This window comes from Haemaphysalis longicornis, unplaced genomic scaffold (assembly GCF_048455015.1).
Source record: "Haemaphysalis longicornis isolate Haplotype H1 unplaced genomic scaffold, Haemaphysalis longicornis Haplotype H1 scaffold_9, whole genome shotgun sequence".
In the NCBI taxonomy this organism is placed as follows: Eukaryota; Metazoa; Arthropoda; class Arachnida; order Ixodida; family Ixodidae; genus Haemaphysalis; species Haemaphysalis longicornis.
This window is the reverse complement of record NW_027526460.1, coordinates 55,489,150-55,517,017: the sequence shown is the minus strand read 5'-3', so window position 1 is coordinate 55,517,017 and position 27,868 is coordinate 55,489,150. Positions and strand designations below refer to the sequence as shown.

General features: G+C 50.2%; 2 protein-coding genes across 2 annotated transcripts in view; one reads left to right on the top strand and one right to left on the bottom strand.

Annotated features, from left to right (window-relative positions):
* Window positions 1-27,868, top strand: part of LOC144151330 (procathepsin L-like) — a 217,570-nt gene that overhangs the window by 93,135 nt on the left and 96,567 nt on the right. The gene's annotated exons all lie outside the window — the stretch shown is intronic.
* LOC144151611 (putative phosphorylase b kinase regulatory subunit alpha) lies at window positions 1,960-16,480 on the bottom strand. The gene is made up of 6 exons (XM_077682724.1): window positions 15,164-16,480; window positions 12,264-13,634; window positions 8,649-8,869; window positions 6,257-6,283; window positions 4,767-4,974; window positions 1,960-2,530 (listed from the first exon to the last, which is right to left on the bottom strand). Exons 1-6 carry the CDS (start codon window positions 16,478-16,480, stop codon window positions 2,174-2,176), a joined length of 3,501 nt encoding a protein of 1,166 aa, XP_077538850.1. The 3' UTR covers window positions 1,960-2,173.

Genomic DNA, 27,868 nt, shown 5'->3' with positions numbered 1-27,868 from the left:
CTCTTGCTGTACGACGCACCGGGTCTTCTGCCGACGCCTCATCCGCCACACAGAGGGCAGCGCTGAGAATCTCGTCATCGGTCAAATGGCCGGTGACAGAGCACCTTCGACAGTGCACCGTTGCTGGCGACGGATGGCCCTCCGCGACGGCAAGCTCGGTCGCTGTCGTTCTAAACTTGCGTGAAGTCAGTTGAGACGGTAATGATGCGTGCTCCACAAACTCGTTTCCGTTGAGCCGTTCTTGACTTTCCTCCAATCCGAATTAACTGCTGCGCGTGCAACTTTGCGTCAAATTAGCGAATGTTTGTTGCCATAGAGCTATGTATACATTTTTTAAAGGAGGGTGTGGGAATGAATGTATGTATGTATTTATTGCACAAAAACAAGAAAGGAAGGTCCACCAACAGGCGTTAATTGTCTCGCCTAGGGGCGGACACCGGAACGGATGAATTACCGGAATTTCCGAATTAATGGGATTCTACTGTACTGACTCCGTATTCCTACCAACGATCCCACGATACCCATAACTCCCATGAATCGGAGTGAACACTCCCACCTGCTCGTTCCTTTGACTACCGTATCCGACATTCCCCAGCATGTCCCCAATTGTCCCAAACCATACGCTATTTTAGAACACATTTTCTTCTGTCCCATTGCAATTCACTCCCCCCCCCCCCCCCCCCCCCCCCATTTTCCACATCCTCCTGCAACATGGCTGGCTTGGCTATTAGCTTACGGACCAGTTGGTAATGGGGAACATGGCCCAGGAAATTCTCAACGCCTAATGTTGCGTTTGAAGTTTTTCCTCCACCTCCTCCTTTCACTCTCCACCTAATCGCACTGTTCGGATAGTCAAGCGGTCTTGCTCGAGCAGCTTAAAGTATCGTGTCCGCTCCCCTCTTCCTATAACGACACCCATAAGACTCCTCCTTCTCCAAGAAGGCTTACGACAAGACCAAGACCATTGCAATTGTAGAGTCCGCTTGATCTTATCCTATCCTTTAACTCGCTTCCTCCTAGAGCACCCCTTGCCTCCAATAAAGGCTTTTCTCCACTGTCACTTTCGCTTTTTTCCCCTTTTCTCCCTCGGCGCACCTACCTGCCACCGGCACGCAGAGCACGCGCAGCTTCGCTCCCCGTAGCAGCGCTGAATTTCTACAACGCGCACACAAAAATGAGCACAACGAGCGCTAAAAATTCACAGTATATTTTTTTTTCTTGCAGGTGGCCGGCACATCACCAGGTGTGCTGGCGTTGGTGATCAAAGACGGAGGTGCACTTTCCACACAGCTGAAAGGCAATTGAACAGCGCGAACGCTGTACCTCGAGTCTCATCGTACTCCGCTAACGCGGCGACGACGCCGCAAACCAATTTACAAAAAAATAAAAATAAAGGAAGCTCACACTAATGCGTAAGACTTGAAGGTAGCGAAGCTGTATGCAACAGTAGCGTTTTTCCTCTTTTTCACCTCACAGCGTTGTTTAAGCCTCGCCGCTGTACGAGGAACCACAGCTGGATGTTTGTCTTCCTCTATCGCACACGGTTTTGCGTCGCACGTAGCCTTCTTTCGTGGCGCGCGCTTATCGTTGCGGCGGCGGCATCCTCGCCTTCCCCCGCCGCGTCCTGCGCACGTCTCCTTTCCCTCCTCCCCTCTCTCTCCCCTTCCGCCTATCTCCCCGTTATCGGGTCTCTGCTCTGTGCCGAGCGCTTGCGGAAGGGAGTGTGGTTTGACCTCTAGCGCTCAAGGGCAAAGCTGGTCACCCCGCGAAGACTGCCCGAGTTAGCGTAGTGTAGCTTACGCTACAAAAAATGCCTGTGTGACCTAGAAACCAGGTTCGCATATTATATTCCATGAACGTATCAAAGACAGCTTGCGCAATGTGACTAGCGTTTAACGTAGCCCTGCATCCAAACAAAACAACACATGGAGAATAAATCTTATAACAAAATTTCCGCATCTTAATGGTAACTACGTCGAAAAGAATGTCCTCAGTGAGCAATAGAAGGTGGCCATAGCCGGGGCAAGTTGCCACAGACTCTCCAGGCCTCTAAGTACTTTGTGTGTTACCGGGTCACACACGCGATTTTCGCCGCGAGGAAGCGATCGCTGGGAGTTTCCCTCGACGCAATCAGTCTCGAGGAGAAGGGTGTCGTCGAGAGTGAGGTTGTCCTCTACGACGGTAGGCAGTCCTGGGTGGATATGTTCACTTCGGGCAGGACGTAGCCCACCGAGCGGAGCAGGTAGGTCATGGTTCCGAAGCAGCCGCTGGGCGCCGAGTCGTAGAAGTGGCTGCAGATGCCCACGGTGGCGCCGCAGGGCTGGACGGGCGTGCCGCTGACCCCGGTGCAGCAGAGCGTGGAGTTTCCCCGGCACTGGAGCTGGTCCTCGAGGAAGAACCCGTGCGCGCGCTGCACCAGAGACTCGACGTCGATGGGCGCCACGAACTGGGCCACAATGTCGCTCTCCACCGCCAGGCTAACCACCATCAGCGCCTCCACCAGCAGCTGTCGGTACTCCGGCTCCGGCACCTGCGTGCATGCCCCCCAAGACGGCAGTGCGGCACTGGCTTGTGAAGCAAGGTCGAGTGAAGTAACAGGGACACTTCTCACATTGTCAATTGGCGCCATCTGTTTTGTTGTGTATTATTGCAGTTGTCGTTGTTGTCATTCTTGTCTTTAACGCGAAAGTGTTTTTTTTTCGGGATTAACGAAGATATGACTTACGTCATATCCATCACGGAAGTGACGCCAGTACAACGAAGCAAGTGGCCTGAAAAGGGTGCACCCCTGCACACAGGGTCTTCTTGCGGGGAAGCAACCTTTAGTACGTTATACTTCGGGTTGTTCGTTTCCGGGTTTTATATTTTAGCACGAAAGTGTTTTATGCCGAGATACACCAAGATTTCACTAACGTCATATCCGTCACTGAAGTGACACCAGTACACGTTTACCCGCCAGCAAGACGTCGTTCGCAAAGCACGCCCACAAGACAGCCGCCGACCAGCGAATCATGCGCATCTGCAGATTTCGGTGCACATTTCACTTTCGTCTTTTACCGATTCCTATGACAGAGGAATCAACCACAGTTTTTTGTTGTTTGTTCTGCTTTTTGTTCTTGCAGTTGATCCTGTAGTTCTTATTTGTTTGTTCTTGTTGTTTCTGGTGTTTGTTGTTGCTGCCGTTGTCGTTGTTTTGTTGTTTGAGAACTTGAAAGTGCATAATAATAATTCGTTATGGCCACGGTATACACTATAGAAGTATTCAAGAGATCCTCCCCCCCCTTCTCGAAAAAAAATTATCCTTCGATCGTCGGTGGACTCTATCTTCGAGCCACAAATTTACTGTGGTAGTTTTCATGCAATGAATAGCCCTTCCTTTGGGCAGAAATTAATGCTGTGCTTTGTAATGGTAGGTACAGAGCAGATTAGGTGCTAATCACACGAGTATTCTTGTCATGTTTGTCTAGTAGCGTTAAGCATCAAGCGTTGAGCATCAATTGCATGTTCATAAATTTCACCTGTAAGTAAATTGCTTACGGATTGTTTCCTAACTTCAAACGTGTTTCCCCTCAGCAACACCACTCAGTATCCTTTAGGCGAAGGCTAGAAAAAATGGACTTTGAGTCCTTTAAACGCATACTTTTTCTTCAACATCACTAGCTCCCCAGTCACACCCGGAGTTGGCTTAGTGAATGATCGCAAATCGCGTCGTAAACGTCTTTCAACGGAGCTTTAAAAAAGCCCTGCCAGGCATTCACAGGTATTCGTGGGCCATTTAAATAACAGCCGGAGTTCTAAATCATCGTCATCATCATCAGCAGCAGCCTACTCAGGTCCACTTCAGGACGAAGGCATCTCCAAGTGACCTGCCACCGCTCCTGTCCTGCACTGCTCGAGTCCCCGAAGTTCCGTATTTCGTCCCTCCATCGTGTTATTGCCTTCCCTTTCTTCGAGACCCATCTCTTGGTATCCAGTCATAAATGTCCACCGGCTGTCGGTTCGCCTCACCCCATGGCCAACCCAATCCCACTTCTTTTTTTCTTTATTTGAACTACGATATCGTCAACTCTGGTTTGTTCTCTGACCCAGGCAGCTCGTTTCCTGCCCCTGAGTGTTACTCCTAACATTATTAGTGGGAAAAGGAAAAAAAAAACTGTGGTAAAAGGACATGTGCTGTAGCTATTTAATTTCTGGGTATACCATTTGCGAAAGATGCACGGCGGACATATAAGAATGAAAATAATCAAAAAAGATATGCGGGTGCAAGGTTAAGCATAAAAATGACGGCAATTTTCGAACTCCTGCCAATGGTTTTTCGGGCTAAAAGAGCAGACAGCAGGCACTCTGCATATATTCGATCTCTTTGCGTTTTCTGTCGATCTCCCTGCTTACCAAATATGTAGAAAAGTGGTTAACATATTGTGCGCATTCAACGTATGGGTTAAATGCGTGTACAAATGCGTGCTTCAACGCTTCCGTAAATCAGCGTGTGAGCGCTACACCGGAAAATTTTGATGTGGACAACCTTGCCTTCCGAACCAGGTCGACCTAGTACGGGGAGCAATCACAGCCAGCAAAAACCTGACGTACCCAGAGCATCAGCACCTAAGGCCCGCCTTAAACAAAGTATATTCAATCAGCTGTAATATCGTTTTCTTTTCTGTCTTTAGAAACGCACTTCTTGTCGAAACACGCAGTCGCCACGGAACAAGGCGTGTACGTTTCTTATTGGCAAAAATTGGTGGAGAAACACTTTTCCCCCTCACCCTGTTCAGCATCTCTTCGACGCGCAGTGCGAACTTGAATTCGCCCGCCGTCATCTCCTTGGTGAGAGCCTGGGGCAGGCAGTATCCTCGCACCCAGATGCCCGGGCAACGGTCCAGGATGTCCCAGACGCGCGAGTAGAAGCCCACCGGAACGCGGTTCAACGCGCCGTCCAGGCGCCGCCGACGAAGCCACTGGCCCTGTGTGCATGAGTGCAGCGTTTAAACAAACATTAATGTAAAAGATGTGGCTAAAAACTTATTTAACACTGTGTTCGCTATGTTAGAAGCTTACATCGCTTGAAAGCGATGTGCAGTCGAACAGTCCCGTAAAACATTTCGGTAACTAACTACCTGGTTTTTAAAAAAGAACACAAAGGTGAAAAAAAGGAGGCTATAAACTTAATCCGGAACACAGCGTTCGTTATGTTAGTAGCTTATATCTCTTGAAAGCAGTGTGGCATACGGACCTTCCCGTAAAATTTTTTTTAGCTTTGAGCTCTCCACGAAACATTTATACTACCTAGCGCTGCAAATTTCCACACATTTCTCAAATTTATTTAGCTGTGCATCGTTGCAAAGGTGGAAATGTGCAGAGTCTTCAATTCACCTTCGTAACGGTTGCCGTGATCGATAACGCCCGTTTTCATAAATCCGCATAAGGCGAGTATTCGCACTTTCCAGCGACGGTGGCGCCGCCGCGCGCCTTTTTTCCGAAGCTGTTTGTAGATGATCGGCGTCCCGGGCGAAGGCAGCCGGAGCGTTCGGAAACGTGGGGATTGAGAACGCAAAACCAAAAACCAATGGAATGTGCTGTGTACCGCAGTGTAGAAATCGCTGAGTGCCGGGAAAAGCCAGCGTTCATACCTTTCCCAGCGATAAAAAAGCCCGAAAGGTTTGGATAACTATGCTCCGCATTGGAAAAGGTGTCAGCAACACAAAGGGGTTTGCAGTATTCACGAAAGCTGACTTGTTCTGGAGCAATATCCGTAAGTTTAGTTCGCTCTCTCGTTATTGGTGGTGTGTTTTTCGTGCAAGTTGAGTGTGTCGTTTATTAATAGGTGGTCTGCAGACACTGAAACCACGGAAGAAAGGCGCCGTGGCGCCACATAAAGCGCTAGACATATGGACGACGGGTGCATGCGATTCGCATGCGACTGATTGTTACGACTTATTGTTAGGACCGGTTTTGGCGGATCAGTCGCATGCGAATCGCATGCATCAGTCGTCCATGTGTCTCGCGCTTAACATTCCTATGGGCACGCACGAGAAGAAAGTGAAGCCAAGAACCAACAGGAGAACGTCATTGTTCTTTCATTAACGAGCTGGTTTCTGTTAATAAATGCTGTATTCCAGTTGCATTTTGTGCTTTGTTGGGTTGTTTGTGCTTCGCTCCCTTTTTAGCATTAAACTTGCTGCTTTCTTGTTAATTCTCAAACCCCCCCAAAAAATTGGCGATGTAGGTATTTGTAATAAAAAAATAAACTTGTTACTGCGGCATCGTCGTTTCCGACAGCGCGCTGAAAGTACAGCACAGTTGATGTAACAGGCCTTGCCGTAGAGGCGTCAGCGTTTGATAATTATTTTCGGTATTTTTATTATTACCTGTAACCTGCATAAACGCCGTGGATCTTTCCTTGTAAAAACAGCCCACAAAATTATAATTTACTCGCATTATTTGCACTTGTAACTGTAACTCGACACAGTTGCGCAAGTGGCAATAACAAAACCCTGTGCTCGGTTCCGTCTACCGAGCTCTGCTTGGCGCCTAATAAATATTCGTAAAGTGTGCTTGAACAATTTTACGAGCATGGATGGAAGTGTAGCGCCCTTTATAGAAACTGAAGTGCCAACAAACGTTCACGCAGCGCGGTTGGCTGGTGACGCCATTCGGTTGCAGGCACAATCCATCGATGCTCAGCATGTGGCCTCCCTGATGCCGCAAAACACTGTCACTGGCGTTATAAACTGCTCCGCCTTCGACAAAGCACCTTCGTGTCTCATCGGCAAGGGAAAAGATGGTCTGAAGAGACACTAATGGGCCCGGATCGGCTTTTCCCCCCATATGCGCGCGCTTACACGACGTCCCGACCATCGTCCCGTCCTCCATTTTGGATACCCCGTCGCGCCACCTATATTCGCTGGAAAGCGCGAATAGCGCGTTTACTCGGAGCGCCGGTACGCCTCTGTTGAAATACACCACCGAAGATCGCTAAGCCATGGCATCATGTCGCCACTCCGGCGAAACAATTTTTAAAAGCAAAGGTTTACTACTTTCGTCCGGCGATTTCGGGGATGATGCGCAAGTTGGCCTTTTGACGGACCCCCCCCTCGCAGCGCATCGCGTGATTCGCCGGGCCCGCTATCGGCGCTGCGCACAGGACCCCGTTTGAAGTCGTATTGCGACTTAGCGGCGGCGGCCTCTACGGGAGCGGCCGCTCAGCTCATCGGCAACCGACAAAACCACCGCCTTCTACGCATGCGCCGCTTGGTCCCGTCGTCCCCGCCGACAAGAAGCCTGAACACTTCGCCTGAGCACTTCACAACTTGACATTGTGAAAACGACGTAAGCAAAGGCAACGGCGGCTCCTTACGTAGTCCATTCTCGCCGCATTATGCAGCTTGCAAGAAATCACACCCTGCAAATTGTGTACACGTATATTTTGACATCGCCGCTCATTATAAGCCTGCTGCAGGAAACTTGCAGGTTTAATACAAGCATTGCAACCACACTGCGTTAGTTCCTCGCAGATTCGGGTGTCAACGCCGGTGCTACGGCTAACAGTAAGAAAGAAATGCCGCCGTGTTAGAGAGCGAGCGTTGCGGAGAAGCTCGCCGTCTTTTACAGCGCAGCTCAAATGGCTAGGGGTCCATGCATTTTAACAGCAGAGCTGTTTAGGCTTGAGCTTGGTCCGTTGGCGCTAGCAAAAGAAAAATTAAGGGAAAAAAAAACTCCTCCGGCTGCAGTGAGGCGCTTAGCACGACCTTCGCGCTTTAGCGTGTAGCGAACGGCGCACCACGGGTCCGCCGCGCCGAAGACGATGAAGGTGGGAGCTCCTCATGTGGCGCAAGCCCACGCCTGGACGACGACTGGCGCTCCTCACGTGGAAAACGTGGGGAGCACCCGGCGTCGACGCACTTGTTTGAAAGTGTCAACTTTCTTTAGGAAGGGATGACAGTTTTTTGTTCCGCGTGTGGAAAAACGCCTTGCGGGAAAACCAACTTAACTGCGAATACTCAGCAGGAAACGGCTGTAACTGTATGCATCTTCCTTAGGAACAGTGAGCGCCGTCAACGCTCAAGAGAAATCAAATTTTCGCACACCATTCGCCGAAAAACTTTTCCAGTCATCCACCTTCGCAGAGCGGAAGTGCTGGTGAGTTTTAACACAAAATTTATTCCCGGATACACAGATATCAATGACGTCATATCCGTTACGGAAATGACGCCAGTTCAACGAAGCAAGCGCCCTGTAAAGGGTGCGCCCCTGCACAAAGGGTCTTCTTGCGGGGAAGCAACCTTTAGTACTAAAGAGTACGTTATACTTCGGGTTGTTTGTTTTCGGGTTTTATATTTTAACACGAAAGTGTTTTATGCCTGGATACACCAAGATTTCAGTGACGTCATATCCGCCACGAAAACGACACCTTTGCCGAAGCGACCCGCCAGCAGGACGTCGCTCACCAAGCAACACCCACAGGACAGCCGCCTACCCGCAAATCATGCTCAGCCGCAGATTTCGCTGCACCTTTCACTTTCGTGTTTTACAGGCTCCTATGACAGAGGAATCAACCACATTTTTTTTTCAAGTGGACTACCACGGAAGCGACCCGGGATTCGCGCAAGGTGGGTGCACGTACCTGTCGGTAGGTCTCGACCCCGGACGCTTCGTTTTCGGCGTTAAAAAAGCTCTTCACGTCGCTTAGCTTAACAAAGGGGCTCGCGGCGCCGGGTGCCGTCGCGAGGCTCGCCGGGTGCTCCGTTTCGGTGCCGCTGATGATGTTCTTGAGCAGGGACTGCATGCCGAAAGGGCTCAGGCCAAGCAGCGTACTCGCGGCGTCGTCACTGTGGCAGTCGGAGGTGCGCGCAACCTCCCACAGCATCGCCTGCAGGCACGCGGAATGCCACGGTGCAGGTCATTACAGGAGCCATGAAGACGAAATCCAAGTTTGTTCCATTAGGAAGACATCTCTCCCGATAACAATTCAGTTTCAGTTTCAGTTTCAGTTTATTCTCGTATTGAAAATACAGTGTGTAAAAATACATATACAGAAAGGGGTCCCAGAATTATAAACTGTAATGGGACCCCTTTTTATTTATTGCACACAACTAAGCATTTAGTAGCAGTCATGAACACGAATAATATGCATAAACGGACAGCTGCAGTAATAATAATTAACTATGACATGGAAAGAAACTATAATTATGACAAACATGTAGGAATAATAAATATCAGAAAATGAAGTACAAGTACACAAAACATTGGAAAGGAATACATTAGTAAGCAACTACATCAGCGTAAATTGTCAGAGAAAAGAAATGTCCTGAGAGCATGCCTGAACGATGACAAGGATGATGCGGATTTAACATTATAAGGCAAGTTGTTCCAAGATTTTATAGCAGGAAATTGTAAAAAAAATTGTTGCAATCTTCAAAGAAATAATTGAGATATTAAAGAAAACATGTGAGGCAGTGGCGACTCTCCACACACTTTCCGCCGATTTCCCTATGACGTCACCAAATCTTGTTTGACACTTTCCGCCGACTTCCCTATGACGTCACCGAATCTTGTTTGCCCGACTGGGGGCCGCCAACCCATAGCCCTCCGCCAAGAAACATGACCGGACAATTGTGCCATTGTACGTCCCTCGTGTCCATATTTCGTCACTGTGACGCAAACTTTAAAAAATTTTCAATATTTTTGGCGCTTCTTATGTAAAGAAATCCTTTCGTGGCTGGAATGGGGCTGATCGAGTTGCCAAAGACTAGTTCGTTCAAACTTTTAAAGTTGTCTTTTGCTTTCCTGGCACCTTTAAGCAGGCGACTGTCATCGTCAGGGACAACATTATCATGACCATGCTAATACACGTTATGGTCCACATCATAAGCCTATTCATGCTCCAGCACCCACAAGTCTCTGAACACGTAAAGTGCTTTTTTTATTAAAGTGAAAACGGGTATTCGCTTAACTCCAGCCACAAGTGGCTGTCAACTACCACCTGCCCAACGTGCTCCAAGGATATCGACCAAGACCACATCCTCATCGGTTTCAACCCAACGAGGATGTGGTCCCCGATGAGAGAGAGCGGAGGAAACACTTTATTCAAATCGGGCCCTGTTAGGCGGGGCGGGTGGCCAGCAGCCGCAGCTGCTCAGCGACCTTGTCTGCTCTGTCCGTCGGGTCTTGTTGCGTCGTCAGGTCAGAGCATCCCAGCGCCGCCTCCCATAGCTCCGGGGTGGTGATTGGGGGTAGGGGGTCGTCGGGACAGGCCCACATGTGGTGCTGCACGATGGCCTTCGCGCCGCAAGATATGCAGTTGGGAGAGGAGAATAGGGAGGGGTGAATACGGTGAAGGAGAGCTCTGTTGGTTAAAGATTCTGTTTTGTAGGAGTCTCCAGAGCCGTTCTTCCGTGTAGCTGAGGGAAGGGCGGGCGGAGGGGGGGGGGGGGGGGGGTATCAGAAGCGAGAGAGAGGCGGCACAATACGTTGTGATCTCGTGGTAGTCCAAGAGATTAGGAGGCAAATGATCGGTCTTGCACAACCAATGCCGTCTGACAGATTTCTTAAATTTGTTAGAAGTGCCTTCAGCTCAGGGTACCGTATACCCGGCTTGTAGTTTATTAAAAACCTTCACTCATTCAAAAGGTCCTATCCGGTGCTGTGCTAACCCATGCTTGGCCACCAAATTTTATTAGGTCATCCACCCATCGAGTCACGTCTTCCCATAGAGATAATATACTGTCTCCTCTTCCCTTGCTCTTTGCGGCCATTGTGTTACCCTAGTGGTCCCCGATTGTCAGTACTCTGCGGCATTACATTTCCGGCCGCTTCCTTCTCTTTATTTGAGTAAGGATGTCTCTCACCCCCCGAGTTCGCGCCCTAACCCAAAGCGGTTCGTTTCCTACCCCTAAGCGTTACTCATTATTATTTTCATGGCTCGGTGGGCCGACCTATGCTCTTATTTCGAAGCGTCTAGTCCGTAAGTTTCCTCCCCATAAGCCTTCACCGGGAGCGCTTGTTCGCTGTATCATGTCTTTTGGTGACAGGTATCATGGTTTTTGGTGTCCTACTGTTCTCAGACTCGCCCATGTCGCTGGCGAGTCATAGCATACGCGCTCTGAGATCCGCCTGTGGCACGAGTGTCTTCGAATTAGGCAGAGCCAGGCTCAATGCGCGAGAACAGCGAGGCAGAATCACGGGCTTGTGGCTCCTCCTATTGGACAAACGGATAAACAGACGACGCTCAGCCACTTTTGAACGGATTAACACCGCGCATCAAAGCGGTGTGTGCACCAGTGGAGTAGCCTTCTTTGCCGAGTACCCCCACAGCCAGGGCCGTGTAACGCCCTGCGTTTCCACAAAAATGCAGATATCCCGGAATTTCCACCCGTAATCGCTATATGGCGTAAATGGAGATAACATGTAGCTCGAAAATTTGAAAAACTAAAAAGTAACAAAAATATTTAAGAAATGACGAAAAATGACGAAACGTGTAACGTTCTGCATTTCCACAATAGTGCAGATTTTTCGAAGTTCCACCTGTAATCGCTATAATAGCGTAAATGGATATAATATGTCGGACGAGATTTTGAAAAACTAAAAAAATAAGAAAAATACAAAATAATTGCGAAAACTGGAGAACCGTGTAACGCCCTGTATTTCAACAATAATGCGGATTTCGCGAAACTTCCAAGTGTAATCGTTACAATAACGTAAGTGTAGATAATTGGTCGAACGAAATTGGCCGAACTAAATTAGCAAGTCTGAGGAGGCAGCGGAGTCAAAGGGTGACAACGGATAGCTGTGAGAGATTGAAAGAACCCTCTCCAGCTCTCTCTAGCTCTGCCGTGAGATCCCTTGATGCAGATATGCGATGAATGGTTCAACGAGCACATAGCTTCCACCGGGCTGTCAGTTTGTGGCTAGTTTATACACCCGTAAGTACTACTGGCCCGAGCCGCTAGAGCTGCTCAAGCGAGCTGACAGTTGGCCGCACAAGACGCGCCGGAGACCGAAAATTAGACTCGACGACACGCCGACGATACAACTAAGACGCAATATTTCACGTGTGAAATAAGCAAACCATACGAAAGATTCTCGCACCTTTCAGTATGCCGAAATGGTCAAGAAGGAACGAGAAGAACCGACCGGTACTCGCCAGAAGCGTTATCCGTGGCTCTCAAGACGCGCACGCGCAAGCTTGACAACATCGACTTTGTGTTCTTCGCGTAGATATGCCACTTCCGTCGATCTGTCACTGGGACCTCCCAGCCACTGACCTGAATGATGAGCCCAACTCGGATGCGCTGCATCTCGAAGAACATCTCGGGGTCGGTGCGGATGAACATGGCCAGGTAGGCGAGGAGCTCCTGGGTCAGCATGGCCGTGCTCGTGTCGCCCTTGTGAGCCCTTGAGATGATGACTTTAAGCTCCTTGGTCGACAGCGGCCTCGTGATGACCTCCTCATTGTTGGGCGGCATGCCGACGGTCACCTGCTTCTGGCGCACCAGGAGGTCCGTGACGGACTTGGCCAGGTCCTCCACGCGCTTGTTGAGCGCGCTGGCGAAGTGTCGCACGAGCCCCCACTTGTTCTCCTCGCAGGCGCGCTCGTAGAACTCCTGGAAAAGGCTGCGCACCGTAACCTTGTGAGGGTAGCCGAGGCCGGTGTCCCAGGCAAAACCCTTGCGCAGGGCGAGGTAGTGGAGGATGTCGCCCTGCTCCTCCAGGCTCGTCGAATTTCGCAAGCTCGTCACGAGGTCCCACTCGGCAACCTGCTCCAACGGGAGAATGGCGCCTTTTATCGGTGGCATCTCTTCCTCGGAGACGGACGCACGCCGGGACGGAATGCCGGAGCAAGGTTGGGTCGTAATATACGACGTGGAGCCGGGGAGGAATAGGCTTTCGGGAACGAGCGCGTCCGAGCCAACGATTGAGAGGCTGCTCTTGATGATGCCCGCTACTGCCGAGGGCTTTTGACGTACCCCCGTGGCGCTCGCCGATCCTGACAGCACCTGGCTTTCCAGCGCCCTGGTGAAGGAGAACGCGTGGTGATGTGCCTCCCTGTCCAGCAAGTCCATTACAGGTCCTGGAAGGCTATCGGGCTCGCCGTCCTCGTAATTGCCCAGGAAGTCGAGGCTGGCGAAGCTCGAGGTGCTGAGGAAGTCGCTGAGCTTGCCCAGGCAGACCCGCGTCCCGTTGATGTAGCCACTGGCCAGCTTCTTGATGGTCATGCGCAAAGACAGCGGCAGCTTGCCGTTCACCAGCTGTCGCTCCCTCAAGACGACCACGGTGGTGGGCCGGCCGATCAGGTACCAGTGGGAACGCAGAACGGCCAGGTCCGAGCGCAGCGTGCTCACAAAGAGGTCCACGTCGTTGACCAGGTGGAACTCCTCTTTGTCCAGGTTCTGGGGCGTGAAGACGAAGAACTGCTCCCGGAGGCTGTATATCTTGCTGGTGGCCAGTAGACCGACATCCTTGGAACAGCGGCCGGAAATGCCCAACTTGCGGCTATGGCCGAGGTGCGCGTACAGTTCTCCCAAGACCCGGGCCGGCTGCACCTCGAACGGAAGCACCTCGCTCAGCTTCTGGATGTCGGGACACAGGCTCGACAACTTGTCCCGCAGCCAGGAGTTTTCGGCTAGAATAACGACCTGTGAGTACGCGAACACTCACTATTTTACTTTAATGGCGTCACTTTTGCCACGATCACGCCTACCCATAGGTCGGCAAAACAAAGAACTAACTCAAACTCAATCCCATTTTTTTTCGTTCACGCTGTACTGAATCAAACTCAGACTCAAAAAGCTGGTCTGTTCTCAAAATTACTCGTACTCACACATCACATAACGCTGTACTGAATCAAACTCAGACTCAAAAAGCTGGTCTGTTCTCAAAATCACTCGTACTCACACATCACATAGTCATTTGTAATCGTGCTCACTTGTACTCAAACTCATTTGTCCTCACGAATATTCGTACTCATGAGTACTCAACTCATCTGTACTCACGAGTAATCGTACTCAGTCTGTACTCATGAGTACTCAATCTGTACTCATGAGTACTCATACTGATGAGTAGTGTACTCATGAGTACTGTACTCACGAGTAGTGGACTTACCACTGTACTGACTCGTCATCGTACTCACTTTTAAGTGCGATGCACTTCTTAAGCGACCCTGAACCTGCGTCCACCGGCGATGTCCGCATAGCATACCCACGTGGGGGATTGGCCAGGAATCTCCTCGTCTTCCTTTGCAAGGGGGGGAGATGGGGATTGGCCAGGAATCTCCTCGTCTTCCTTGGCAACGGGGGAGATGGGCGCGCGCTGCCTGGCCGCTGACATGGCACATACCCACGTGGGGGATTGGCCAGGAATCGGGCGTGAGAAGGGCTAATGCACCCGCTTAAATGAGTACTGACACGAAATTTCAAAGCTGAGATCCGCTCTAGCAATCAAGTACAACGACAACACAAATAGTTGTCTGTGAATAAGTGCATCTTTCTTTCTTTGTAGTTGTGTGTGTGTGTGTCATCTCTCTTTCGCGAACATTACCTAACCGCGCAAATTCAACTCGTGCATTCGCACTTTCACATTCTTCCCCTCGGGGAAATGCGGGGAATTTTTAATTCTGGATGTCTACTCGCTCATCATCGCACTCACTCATGAGTTTGAGCACAAATGAGTACAAATGAGTGTACTCACGAGTGAGTACGCCGACATATGCTCCTACCACAGCGTCTGTCATTAAGAGCCCCCTCCGCGACGCGCACATACCCACCCATCGGAATAGTCATTGGCTATGACAGCTGGAACGATGCATTTGTCTCGAGCAATTTTGCAGCAGTCCTTGGGCCCGCAAAAGAATTCTGCTTTAAAGCAGTAAATTGGAAGTGCTACAGCAGCTAAAAATGCAGTACCGAGGAAGATGCCTTAGCCCGGTAAATTGGGATTTGTCATAGCGAAACAACCGAACAGAGACCGAAAGACGTTTCCTTACCATAAAAAAAATCTATTCACAAAAATGCCATGCTTGCATAACCCATATTGTCCCAGTGTATCTACTCCGATCGCGCAGGCGGCATGCAGCTTTGCCCGGTTGGGCCACCACTCACGTACTTCGTTCAATTCTTTGTTCACCTGTACAATTACGTTTTGGAAGCCGGAGGTCGCCTGGGCTCACCTGGACGACCACGTCAGGTCTCTTGAGCATACCGAGACGGCGGTTCAAGGGGTCCAGCTCTCCGGGGGTGATTATGTCGTCTTGCAGGAGGCGGCCCACAATGTACAGGGACTGGGCCCACACGAACGGGATCTGGCCTATTGGCAGCCTGGGCTGGGTGTGCGGCATCTCGCTTTCCTTGCCGGCCCGGTCACCCTGCACCGCGTACATCTCCGGCACGAGACGGAGCCCTTCGTCTGTCTTGATGACGATCCTGTCCAGCATGTCGGCGTACTCGTCCATGGTGAAGCGGTCCCCGCGAAAGCAGGCGTCGATGATCATGTAGCAGAAGAACAGCGGCCACTCGCACTCGATGTTCTCGAAGCCCTGTAGCTCCCAGGGCTCGTAGTACTGGCGACGGCTGTCCTCGCGCGCAGTCTTGTACCCATCACGCAGGAACCTCTTGCAGCCGTACTGGCCCTGCAGCTTGTGGACGATAGCGTTCCGCGTCGTCTCAATCAGCTCCGGGTCGGTGACGGCGAAGGCGGGGAACGCGATGACCGATATGAGCGCCGCGTCCACCTCCTTGGAGCTGGACTCGCGCGGCAGCATCGTGGTTAGCACGGCGTCGCACTGCTGCGCCTCGTCCGAGAGGACGTGGATGGTGGTCGCCGCTCCGCCGCGTCCGCCGAACAGGTCCAGCTCGCTCATGGCCTCTAGGGCGGCCTTGGCGAGGCCGACAGAGCTTGAGTTGAGCTCGCGGATGCCGCGGTTGGTCTTGTCGCCGCGCTCCCAGATGCCGTAGTCGGGGATGCAGTAGGCGTCCTCGATGTAGAACACCAGGTTCTGCACGAAGGCCACCTCGTCGAGGTTGAAGACGATCTGGAGGCCCGCCGCGGTCATCTGGGCCAGCACGAGCAGGTAGAGGGACGTGGCGTCCAGCTGAAGGTGACCCCACTCCTCGTCGCCGACGCAGGTGCCGCGGGTGGCCGCGTTGTACTTGGCGTGCAGGCAGTCGCCGGGGCTCCTGGACTCCTTGAAGCGCTCCATCTTGTCCATCTGCTGCATCATGGCCATGAGCAGGCTGCGCATCAGCTTAACGCAGCTCTGCTCCAGCTCGAAGGTGCGCGCCCGGTCCTCATCCAGCTCGGTCTTCTTGCGGTACGCCAGGGACATGGCCCACACTGAGAGCACGGCGTAAACGTTGTCGCGCACCCACGCGTGGTTCTCGTACTTCTGCGACGGAATCAGCCCGCTCGCCGGGTCCTGGCTCGCGAGTACCGTGCGCTTCAGCAGCTTGTAGTAGTAGCGGAGCCGGGGTCCGCTCCGCGTCGCCATGGCACTGGAGAAAAAAATGCGGGGTGGTCATTTTCGCGAAGGTATTAAGTAACGCGTGTATGGCTAGGGCTCTGTGCATCTTTCATGAACGAGAACAAAAACATGGCTGACGATTACTATACTGCCTAATGCGAAATTTGTGCGCAGGGTGAACTGCTGTCTTCTCGGTCACGGCCACGGAGAAATTCTTGCTCCGTGGTCACGGCACATAGCTGGTTCGTCTCAAGAAGTGATCGCGTGATCAGCGATCGCATGGCGGCGCGCGCTACTCTGTCGTTATCTCGCAGTTCGTCGCCAACGCCGAGCATGTTGTAAATCGTGTTTGAAACTCCCGCGAAAATGTAACGTGGTTCGGATGAGCTACTCAACGTGGAGGAGATAGAGAGTTACTTTATTGAAATAGAAAGGAGCAACGAGGAGGACGCCGAAGGACCTATGTACGGGCATCACGCAGCGTGCGCTGGGCTTCTGTGGCGCCGCCTCGGCATACCGCCCTCCCCCTCACACTTTCTCCACGCTTTCCTCCTCCGTTTTCCATCTGCCTTCGTTGTTTCCTTCGTTCGCTCGGTTGCGAGGAGAACGAAGCCGCTAAATTACAGTAGCGGACGCTTAAGTGCTGCGCACAAACTCTCGAGTCCCCGAGTGTCGTTGAAGCACGAAGCGTTGGAAAACGAACGTGCCGGCGGGTGTGCTATTGGAAAGTGGGTCACGGCCAAAGCCACACGCCGTTCAAAACATGATTTGGACATCGAGCTTATATACGTGTCTTCACTTCGATGCGCATCTTGAATAGATTAGAAAATAAGGGGTACCACCCATACATATTCAGCCTTACTGGATATATACCAGTTAGGAAACTGCCCATAGGCCCCATGTATAAAAAGACGGTCTTCGGTCGCCCCTACCCCTGCGCTGGGGCAAGCATGGGGCAAGTTTACTAGCCCGTCGCCTGTCGACAGAAAGTTGAAGCGCTTGCGGCACGCTTGTGGCTGATGCTGTTATTCTTCAAAAGAAAAACCGTAAAAACAAAAGTAAATTTTACCTAATTAATGCCTTCTAATTTAAAAAAGCAAGCTTTATTTTACTGCAATTTTGTGATTAGGTAATGGTTTAGCGAATTTTAGTTTTTGTCCGCTATGAGCGCGCCAGTACACGTGCCCCTCAGATTCAACGGAGCAGGGCCACCCGCGCCGCCCGGATTCTCAATCGTAATTTGCAACAGGTATATATTGAAGAACTCTGATTTTCCAGATCATAACATGGCATACATCTCATCCTTTGGATATGACTAATCATCCAGACTGACTCAACGCAAGCCATACGTGACATTCGTCGCGTGGCACAATCGACATTCTTCTCAGACGCCATTCATCGCTTGGCAAGAAGCACGGTACTGCAGATACACGTGGAATGGGTGCCCCCAGGGCCGTAGCCAGAAATTTTTTTCGGGGGGTTGTGGATTTGGGAAGGGGGTAGTTTTGCTGGAAGCAACAGTAAGTATTGCTTACGTGCTGCCTCGAAAAGATTTCGGGTGAGGTTCGAACCCCCAAACCCCCCCTCTGGGTACGGCCCTGGGTGCCCCGTTCATCTGTGCCTGGCAATACGGAGGCAGACTCAGCTAGCCGCCCGAGTACCGTCATGCGACCTCAACTACCTTTCCCCGAAGACGCTCGCGGGCACCTGGAACGACAAAGGAAAATCTCCGGTGCACCACACGAGCACTCATACCACTGTGTGGTTCAAACCTCCCCGGTGACTTGACTCGCCGAGAGGAGGTTGCGCTGCGGAGACTACGCGTTGGAGTGGCTCTTACGCCGTCCGTGACTGCCTCCTGGCCATCGCAATACCGCGGCCCATACGGATCCACCTGCCCATTCTGCGCCACTGCCATTCGGGACGTGAATGTGCAGCACCGGCTGTGGACCTGCCCGGGATTGCATCCAAGTTCGCCTGCGGCACCTTCGTGCAACCGGTCTCCACCCTGGCCGCCCTCCTGACCTGCAACTCTGGGTGCACGGACCGTTCCACCGAAAACTCCTGAACCTTATACACGAGACTAAGATGTTCGTGTTTCTTTAAATGCATCCATCTATTATACCGCAGGGCAAACTTTCGAATAAAAAAAAGTACGTTATTTATCAGTAGGCGCCATTTTCAGAATCAGCAGAGTCAAAGGATCTTTGTGCGTGTATCTACGTGCCTTCCTTAGGCATGACCACCGCTCACGCACATTAGAAATAAAATTTGGCCTTACCAGTCACCTAAACTATGTGTCACCTCTATGTGGTGTGCTAAAAAGCATCGCTGCTCATGCACCTTCACAGAGTGGAATGGCTCATGATTTTTTATAACTTTCAAGCCGTCCGTACCACCTAGGGAGTCCTAATTTATTATCACCAATTTACAGGCTCCCGCTGGGTTTACTGCCAACAAGAATAAATATAAATTAACAGAAGACGTGTTAGTGACTTAGGCGCTCCAGAATGGGGGTCGAGATGATGGTCGAAATGTTTGTTGTAAACTACCATGGCGTTGCTTTTCATTTCAAACATCTTACATGCTACGTTAAATTTCATCCCGCAGCGATCATCACTTCAAAGTTGGAATGCCAAGCAGCCGGTCAAATCTTCATTTTAACTCATTCGTGCCCACAACAAGCTCGGACTGGAACCACCTACCTGCTTCCATAGCAACAATCATCGACACGACTAACTTCAAGATGACCTTACACGCGTACCCATTTTGATGTTGCTCCATTTTGTTCTATTGTTTCAAAAACGGTTTTCACCACTCCTCTCTGTAATGCATTGCCTTGAGAGTAGATAAATAAATAAATAAATAACGAGTTCAAGCTGCAATCCCCCGAAACTATTTCTATTTGGTGTTGCTTGGCATCAGCCAATAGCGGGAATTGAATTACAGCGTTAGAAATCTGCTGCGAGAAAGTAGGTGGTTAGTCACCACCCTTGTTTTCTGTAATATAGTTTCGTTCATTGAAGGTCGCATTAAAATTATGGGTGCGATTCCGGGGAGGGACACTTTTAAATGATGCGAAATTAGGGACATCTAGCCAGAGAGATCTAACACCCCCCGAAATTTTTTTCCAGGCACGGCGTAAGCGCGTGCTAGTGTCCTTTTTTGACAAAACCTCACCCTTACTATTACCCATAACACCCCCTAAAAAAATTCTGGCTACGGCCCTGGGTGAAATTGTATATTGTCCTCGCGGTTTAGACCTGATATTGCTCCTAAAGCTTGCCTCACCTTTAAAATTTAAAGGTGTGCGAACAAAACATTTGAGAAGTTTTTAGCGGCTGAATTGGCAGTTGCAGCTGAATGCCCGCGTACGCACATACGCCGCCTATTCGCTCCCGCATTGACAATTTTTCCAGCGTAAAAAGAAACTACGCACTCATTGCAAAAGTCATTGCGCCAAGCATTTTCTTTTCCTTGGTAATTCCTTGGGTGCACTTCTCCTGGTATTCTGAGTCCCTCCTCCACTTGAGCCTCAAGTAGAGGAGATCCTTGAAATCGATTTCCCAATGCATAAGTATTGCGGAATCCTTCCCTCAGCCGAGTGGATGGAGCAAATGGAGTGCAGGAGAATACGTGATCTGGAGGCGAAAACCTAGCGATTACCAAAGAGTTATTTGATGCTAGGCAGTCTTTGCACCTTTTCCGTTTCTTTCTTTTAACACGAAAGTGTTTCACGTGCCCTGGCCCACCAAGATCTAACTGACGTCATATCCGTCACGGAAATGACATCGCCCGAAAAACTTCGTCCGGCGCGGCTGCACCGGAATTGTAACCACGAGCTGTTTCGCCACAACGGGAGGTACGAAACGCGCTACCGACTGCGATATGAAGAGACGCGTAAACGAGACGACAAACGCGCCTTATATCGTTCCTTTTAGATGGTGCTGCCATCTAGGAGAGGCAAAGCGAAGTAGTGCATCATTACGCTAATGAGCGCCGACAGTTGGCGCCTCGATGCCAGCGCCTACTAAGGTGCCTAAAATTTAGGGACCTTAAGCGCCTACGTGTACGGGGGACGCGCAGCGTGAGCTGCGGAGAAGCCGACTTGCGGATATCGCGCTCGAGCTCCTTTCTTTCGCTGCAGCGGACCGTCTGTTCACCAAACGATTCGCTCGCTGACAACCCGTTTGGTTTCGTTCGCTCGGACGGTTTGTGAGCGCCTGTGGTTTTCAGTCGGATTTACTCAATGCTCGGACGTGTGAAATCCACTGTCTAACGTTGATGCGTCTAACGGTGCCATACAGACGAAAATATCGATAGCGACGTGCAAGTTCTTACCGATACACAATAAACGTTCAAGTGCTCCTGTGAAGGCCCATATCACTTTCGTGTTTTACCGGTTCCTATGGAAGAGGGAACAACCACAGTTTTTTAACCTTTTGGCGCGAATTACTTCGACATGCAGAGTGGTCAAACTTTTAGCGACAGCTTTTCCAGTATCAGAGCTCTTTGTGGCTGGAGTGCAGCAGCTCTACTCACGTGCCGTAAAGAAATCTAAATTTTTTTTTTGTGCCGAGCGACTTTGCAGGTGACAGCGTGCACCGGTACGCTTGTTTCAAACACGTCGCGAGCGGCGGCCATTTTGGCACTATTCGTGTTGACGGCGGCAGTTACTTATCGCGCTTGACGAGACATGTAAGGCATTCGCCGTCAATAGACATACAATAACGGACGGATGCAACCGGCAGTAGAGCTAAATCTCCGATTGAAGTCACGCAAGAGATACGCAGCCGTACAGAACAAACGCCGCTTCGACATGGAGGCTTTTTTTTTAGTCACGTTACTCAATGACGCGATACGCCGAACCAATAAACGTGTGCCACATTAATGTAGTTAAATGAGTATGCCGAGCTGAAGGAGAAATCTTGAAGAGTTGAGGCTAGGGTCGGGAATCCGTCGATGTCATCCCATTACACGAATATGTCGCTGGGCCCCTGCAGCGTCTAGTCAACGACACGAGGCGGCGCCAGCCCTACTCTCGATCGAACGAAATAGCTGAACCCGGTCGCACCACCGTCCAAGCAAACCCACTCCACTTACCTTGCAGAGCTTGCTCTGACGCAGAGGTTCAGCCGGGAGGGTGTGCGGATGGCGAGGACAAAAGGCTAATAACCCCAACAAAAGGCGTAAGGGCCGACTATGGAAAGGCGCTTCAGCTCAGTTGGGAGACGTGTCCTGAAGGCTACTGCAGGCGAGCGATCCGAACAACAGCGCGAGGCTCGAGAGTCGCGCGCAAGAAACACCGTGGCACGAGCTCCAAACGCGCCTCTTGGTGATGATGATGATGCCCTCAAAGTTTTTAGCACGTACCTACCCACAAGGGGGGATTGGCTAAGGCTAACTCGATTGTTGAAATTCGTGAGTACCTCAAAGTACTAATCTATTTCCGGAAAGATAGAGCCCGCAAAATGAACCTTCGTTATGATTAAAACCCGGATTACCCATTAATTAGCAGCCTTCAGCAATTCAAACGACCTGAAGCAGAAAGACAATCTTGAATACATTTTATATATATATATATATATATATATATATATATATATATATATATATATATATATATATATCCTTTTTTGCATACCCCAAATTTGTTGCGCCAATAGATAATATAAGTGGAACCGATAAAATCAACCCCAAACGCTCAATTGGCAAAAGCAGTTTCTAGTTGTCCAGCTGCCGCTTCTCGACAGCTAGACAACTAGAAAATGTTAGATTGTTTCAGGGACCCAGCATTGCACACATAGCTCCGTAGGTGAAAGCCCTGTTCTAAACAAATAGAAATTTAGCCTTGGAATTTTGCAGCGCAGCTCGGTGATGGTCACTTCGCATTGCCGAGTACCACAAAAATGAACATTCTTGCTTTCAAATTATTTCTGTTTTTTTTTTTTTTTTTTGCTTGTTGGCACTCCCTTTGATAATTATTACGATGAACCACCAGACTCGCACTTATCCACCCGCCACTGTCCAAGAAAAGAGACTGCGCGGATTATTGCAAGATTTCTTTAGTGTACGAGTGAAAAATGTGACGCGGAAACAAACGGAGAAAAGATAAAATAAATTAGGAAAAAAGGAAACAAATGTGGAGGATATATAAAAGGATGAGTAAGGATGAGAATAGGGGAGAAATCTGGTAGGTTATAACTTCACACTAATCGCTGAAAGCACAAACAGAAAAAATTAGCAGTGGCTTAGCTCAGCTATGCCAGGATATACGTAGTGTGAGCTAAGGTTCAGCTGGTTATTCTTAGCTTCCCTGGTTGTCCAGGATTAGCTGGTTATCATGCTTACTGCTGCTAAAACGATTTCCAATCCAATCCAATCCAATCCAATCCAGTCCAGTCGCGGCCGCGGCGGCTCCGGCGCGCCATCTATGCGCCGTGAGACGTCACTGCTCCTCGCGCATGCGCAGCACGGCTCTCCAGGAGCCACGTGAAACTGCTCAATCTCGGCCAGTGTAGCTCACGCTACAAAATAAATGTAATAAACATAAAGGAAAACGAGGAGACCAGGTAGCAGAGTATGGGTGGGTTAATTTCCCCAAAGGCATGGGTTAATTTCCCCGGCATGCGGGCATCTTCCCCCAATGCGCCCGCCATTGCAGTCATCCCGCCCGCCATTGCGAATTATCTCTTACTGCCACGTGATGCCGCCTGCCAAAATTTCACTTGTATTTGAGAAGGTAATGGTTTCGCACGAACCAGATTTCGCTTGATTTGTAACCACCAATGCCCCTTAACCATTACTGTAACTCCTCAAGTATCTGCCCAGGACGCGATCGGGCGCTTGATTTTCCTGTGCAGTCTTCGGACTGTTCCCGAACTGTCCAGGACTAATAAATCGAAGATGCCTATTTCAAATTCTCTGCTGAGAAACACTTTCTTTGGTGGACTATCTTAATTGATCTTGGGCTAAATACTACCGTTCTCCTTTCACTAACAACGCCAGCAGCCTCGGCCACACAACACAAAATGAAAAGTCACTTACCATGGCTTTATCTAGGCCATCGGAAGATTTCTTCGTCAATGCCCGCAATACCTGAACTATACTTTCGCACCTGAGAGTTTAATTTGTTCCTCTTTCTCTGTATTTATCTACCATTTTTCCTATTCTGATAAAAAAATCGGAATAGTAGCAGCGTCACCCCAAAGCCCGTTTCTATCCTCCGTGCGTGCGTGCGTGCGTGCGTGCGTGCGTGCGTGCGTGCGTGCGTGCGTGCGTGCGTGCGTGCGTGCGTGCGTGTGTGTGTGTGTGTGTGTGTGTGTGTGTGTGTGTGTGTGTGTGTGTGTGTGTGTGTGTGTGTGTGTGTGTGTGTGTGTGTGTGTGTGTGTGTGTGTGTGTGTGTGTTGGAGGAGGGGGGCACGTGTCACTACTACATAGGAGAAAGTTTGCCAAGGGATGGTGTTCGTTAGCGTTTATTGGAGCGGAAAATAGTGTTTTCGGTGGGCCACAGGATTTATAAAAAAAATTTAACACTGCCGAGCATACATCACGTGGAAGAATACTAGATCTGAGGCAGAGATCAATTTAGCGCGCTTTCCAAGTGCTGAGGATCATTGTTATTTAGCAGTCCTTGTGTGACGTAATACAAACCATTACTAAGAAAAATAAAGGACTTCAAAGGCATATATTTAAAGTTCCTAAAAAAATCGAGGATCAAAACACAACGCGCCGCGATTGTAAGCTTAGCTTTCGTCCTCCAATGTCTGCACAGCTAGTCGTCAACCGGGAACTTCCAATTAACAGCTTACACCGCGGGGAAACGACCCTTTCGCTTGTTAGGCAATCACGCATAGAATTATCAGCTTGTTACCAACGGCTTACGCTGTAAAACATTTGGCAAGATGGATTGATAGAAGTAATTTATTGGTCACGGGATGACGGGAACGAATCAGCCGTCTCTGTCCCGGCAACTGCCGTTGGCTATGGTGGCTAGCTCCTTCTAGCCACCATACCGTTGGCCCTTGTGATTGGCCCTTGCGTTGGCCCCAATGATTGTGGGCCGCCAGTACCCGTTCACTCCTGCAGATTCGCCGCAACTACCAGTCACTCTCTCGTGCGATTGTGCGGCTGTGTAGGGTTGGGAGGGCAATATCCCACAGAAGGTGGTCCTGGGTAGATGCAGCAAGGGACACAGTGGGACAGGGGGTGCCTGGTGTGCTGTGAAATTGGTGGAGTCGAGTGGTGTGTGTATACAGTACAATCTTGATAAACGGAAATCGCTCACACGGAACTGTAGCCTGCAAGTTGGTTGGTTTTGTATCAGATAAAGTAAAAAAAAACCTTGGGTAATCGGAATTAAAATTTACGCCTCAGCGTATAAACGGAACCGGAAATGGAACCTTTTGTCAAACCCTGGCCAATGGCATCAGCTTTTTCCGGTTCCGGCTGTTTAGCTTTTGTTTTCTTTTTTTTAAGCCTCGTAGGCCTCGTCTCGTTTGTAGTCAGCCGCGTTAGCCCGACAAATGCAGCTTACACAGTTCTTGTTCGGTCTCGATTCAAGTCGCCGAGGTTACTGGGCTTAGCTCCTGCCGCCTCGTTCGTGCCATCGTGGTGATATTCGTGCTTCATTACAGTGTTTCTGTTTTCTAAATTCGGTGGCTCGTAAGCACTCGCGAAGTCGAGGCCTGAGGCGTGCACACCATGCGCTTAAGTTAGAAAGGAAAGGACATCATTCTTGTCTTCGAAAACTAATTGTTGTCAAATATACTTTTTGAATGCTGTGCCTAAAGCTCTTGCAGTTTTCTTGATTTCTGAAAAACTGTCATCTACATTCACCTTCCAGTGGTGAGTTGCATGAAATGCCCTTAGCAGTGTGTACGCACGTAAATTTGCGCTTTTGCACATCTCTTTCATGGAACTAATTTTTTTCGGTCCCTTGAATTGTTCCGTTTATCGAGATTCTGTGCGTGTCGAGTGAAAAGGTTCGCTCATGGCGGGTAAGTCCAGTGTGGAAAGGTGGGAAGATGGCGACGTGTGCTTAGAATTAGGTCGGCAATAGCGGTACAGATGATGGGCGAGGCGTGTCACGGGCGTAATCAGGGCCCGAAGCTCTTTCGCGGGCGAGTTTATGAGTGTGTTCATTTCCTGCAACGTTTGCGTGCCCAGCAGGAGAAAGAGCGAGGTGGCAGCGTGCAGACGTGCAGACTTCCAGTCTGTGTGGATATGGCTGGTGCGTACGGGGGAAGGTTTATCAACAGCTGCAAAACAAAACGCGAGTGCGGCTTCATCAGGTAGAGTAAGGAGTAGTGGAGTAGTGGGCACCACTTGAAGTGGTGAAAGCTTGAGTTCCATTGACGGGGGCGAGGAGGAACATCCAAGCACCCGAGATGTTTCCGGCCAAGGAGCAACATCCAAATAGGTGTTTGGATGTTGCTCCAAACACTGCTCCAAGCACTGCGCCAAGGTTGTCTTGTACACGCCGCATTTTTGAATAGGTCTTTGAATCTCGATTCACTTTCTTGGTGGAGTGAGCTGTCTGAAGTAGACGGCGGGTAGGATTACATTCGTTTTCTGTGCGTTGGGAAATCGGAGCTACAGAAATATGTTGGAGAATTTTCCCTTCAATGGGAATAAGTTGAGGCCGGGCGAGTTTTAAGTGTGGTACGTAGGTCGTCCCAGCGTCACATTTGACGGTTGTTCATTGCGGCATTCGTCTTTCAAATGATCTCTCGAGTCGGCCTAAACATAGGCCCTTGACGCCCCCGCACCCCCCACACCCTGGAGGAAAACAGAGAGAGAGAGAGAGAGAGAGAGAGAGAGAGAGAGAGAGAGAGAGAGAGAGAGAGAGAGAGAGAGAGAGAGAGAGAGAGAGAGAGAGAGAGAGAGAGAGAGAGAACAGAAACTTCTTAGGTTGAGATAGAACACAACATGGCCACTTCCCCGAACCCAGCAGGTTTCAGCTTTTCCGTAGAAGACAAAAAAAATGGATGCGGCTTAGCTCACCTAACATTTCATATGCAAAGCAAAAGCTTGCCTTAGTCTGTTTGAGTCTTGGTTTCGCTTGGTTAACCTTTGATGTAGCTGTGTTGCCAACCACGGCTCAACACCGTTCGGACCCGCGTGCAACGCTCACAGGAGGCCTGCCTCGCTTTCATTCGCGGCGAACGCGGCGAAGCCCGAGGCGAGCCAGCGGCGCATGCGTGGAGGCGACGGGGTTGGTTGGCTGCCGATCAGCTGATCAGTTGAGACAGGGCATTGTGCGCAGCGCTGAAAGCGGGCTTGGTGAGTCACGCGATACGCTTCAAGAGGTGTGTCGCAGGGGGTGCGTCTGAAGCAAGGTGCATTTGCGCTTCCGCGGCGACACCGCTGGACGAAAGTAATAAAGCTTCGCTTTAAAAAACACATTCATAAAGTTGGCACGAAGTCGCGGTGATTCCTATCTCTATCCTAGGTGTATGTGGTATTTAGGCAGAAAATAAACGACGTACCGTATGTCACACGTGCACCGCGTATCACGTGACTGGCACCACGTCACGCCTTTGCGTGATTTGGGCGGGCAGGAGGCGGATGCTTTGTCGAAGCTGCACGAACGATCCTGGCCCTTCGGGAACTTGAATCGTAGGGAGGACACTCTCCCTGTGGGTGACGTTGCGCACATTCCTCCCAGTGTGGATCATCATCATCAACCTGTTTGTGTCCGCTGTAGGACGAAGGCCTCTCCAGAACATTGCAAGCCACTTCTGTCGCGAGTTCGCCGAGTCCATTCTTCGCCCGCGAATTTTTTTTAGTTCTGTCACGAACGATTGATTGATTGTAGTTTAACGCGCCGACGCAACGCAGGCGATGAGGCGCGCCGTAGTGGAGGGCTGCAGGTTCATTTTGGCCACTTGGGGATCTTTCACGTGCGAAATCTCGTGCACACGGACATTTTTGCTTTTCGCCTCCACCAGAAAAGCAGCCACCGTGGCCGGGACTCGAACCCGCGTCCTCGTGCTCAGCAGCACAACGCACTGAGCCACCGCGGCGGGTCTGCTACGAATCGACTGTGGTGTCCGTGTGTAGACGCAGCGCCCATTTACAGCACACGAGACTCGCCAGGGGACTTTCCCGCTGGGGTTCACGGGTTTACGGCGAAGCTTACATTTTACATACATATCAAACACTTCGCTGAGTTGGCGCTAATGGCGGAATATTTTGTAAAACAGGGAATTTCGTAAAATCGAGACATTTCTGGGGAGTAGTTAGATACAAAAGATTTTAAATGCATTCACAAAGCCAAAAAAAAAATTACAGAATTGGGTTTCATCCTTTTTTTATTCCTTGTCAACACATGAATCTATCTTTATTGGTTTAATGGGTTGAATCTATCTTTATTGGTTTAATGGGTACAATGGCCAAACCTAATGTACAAAA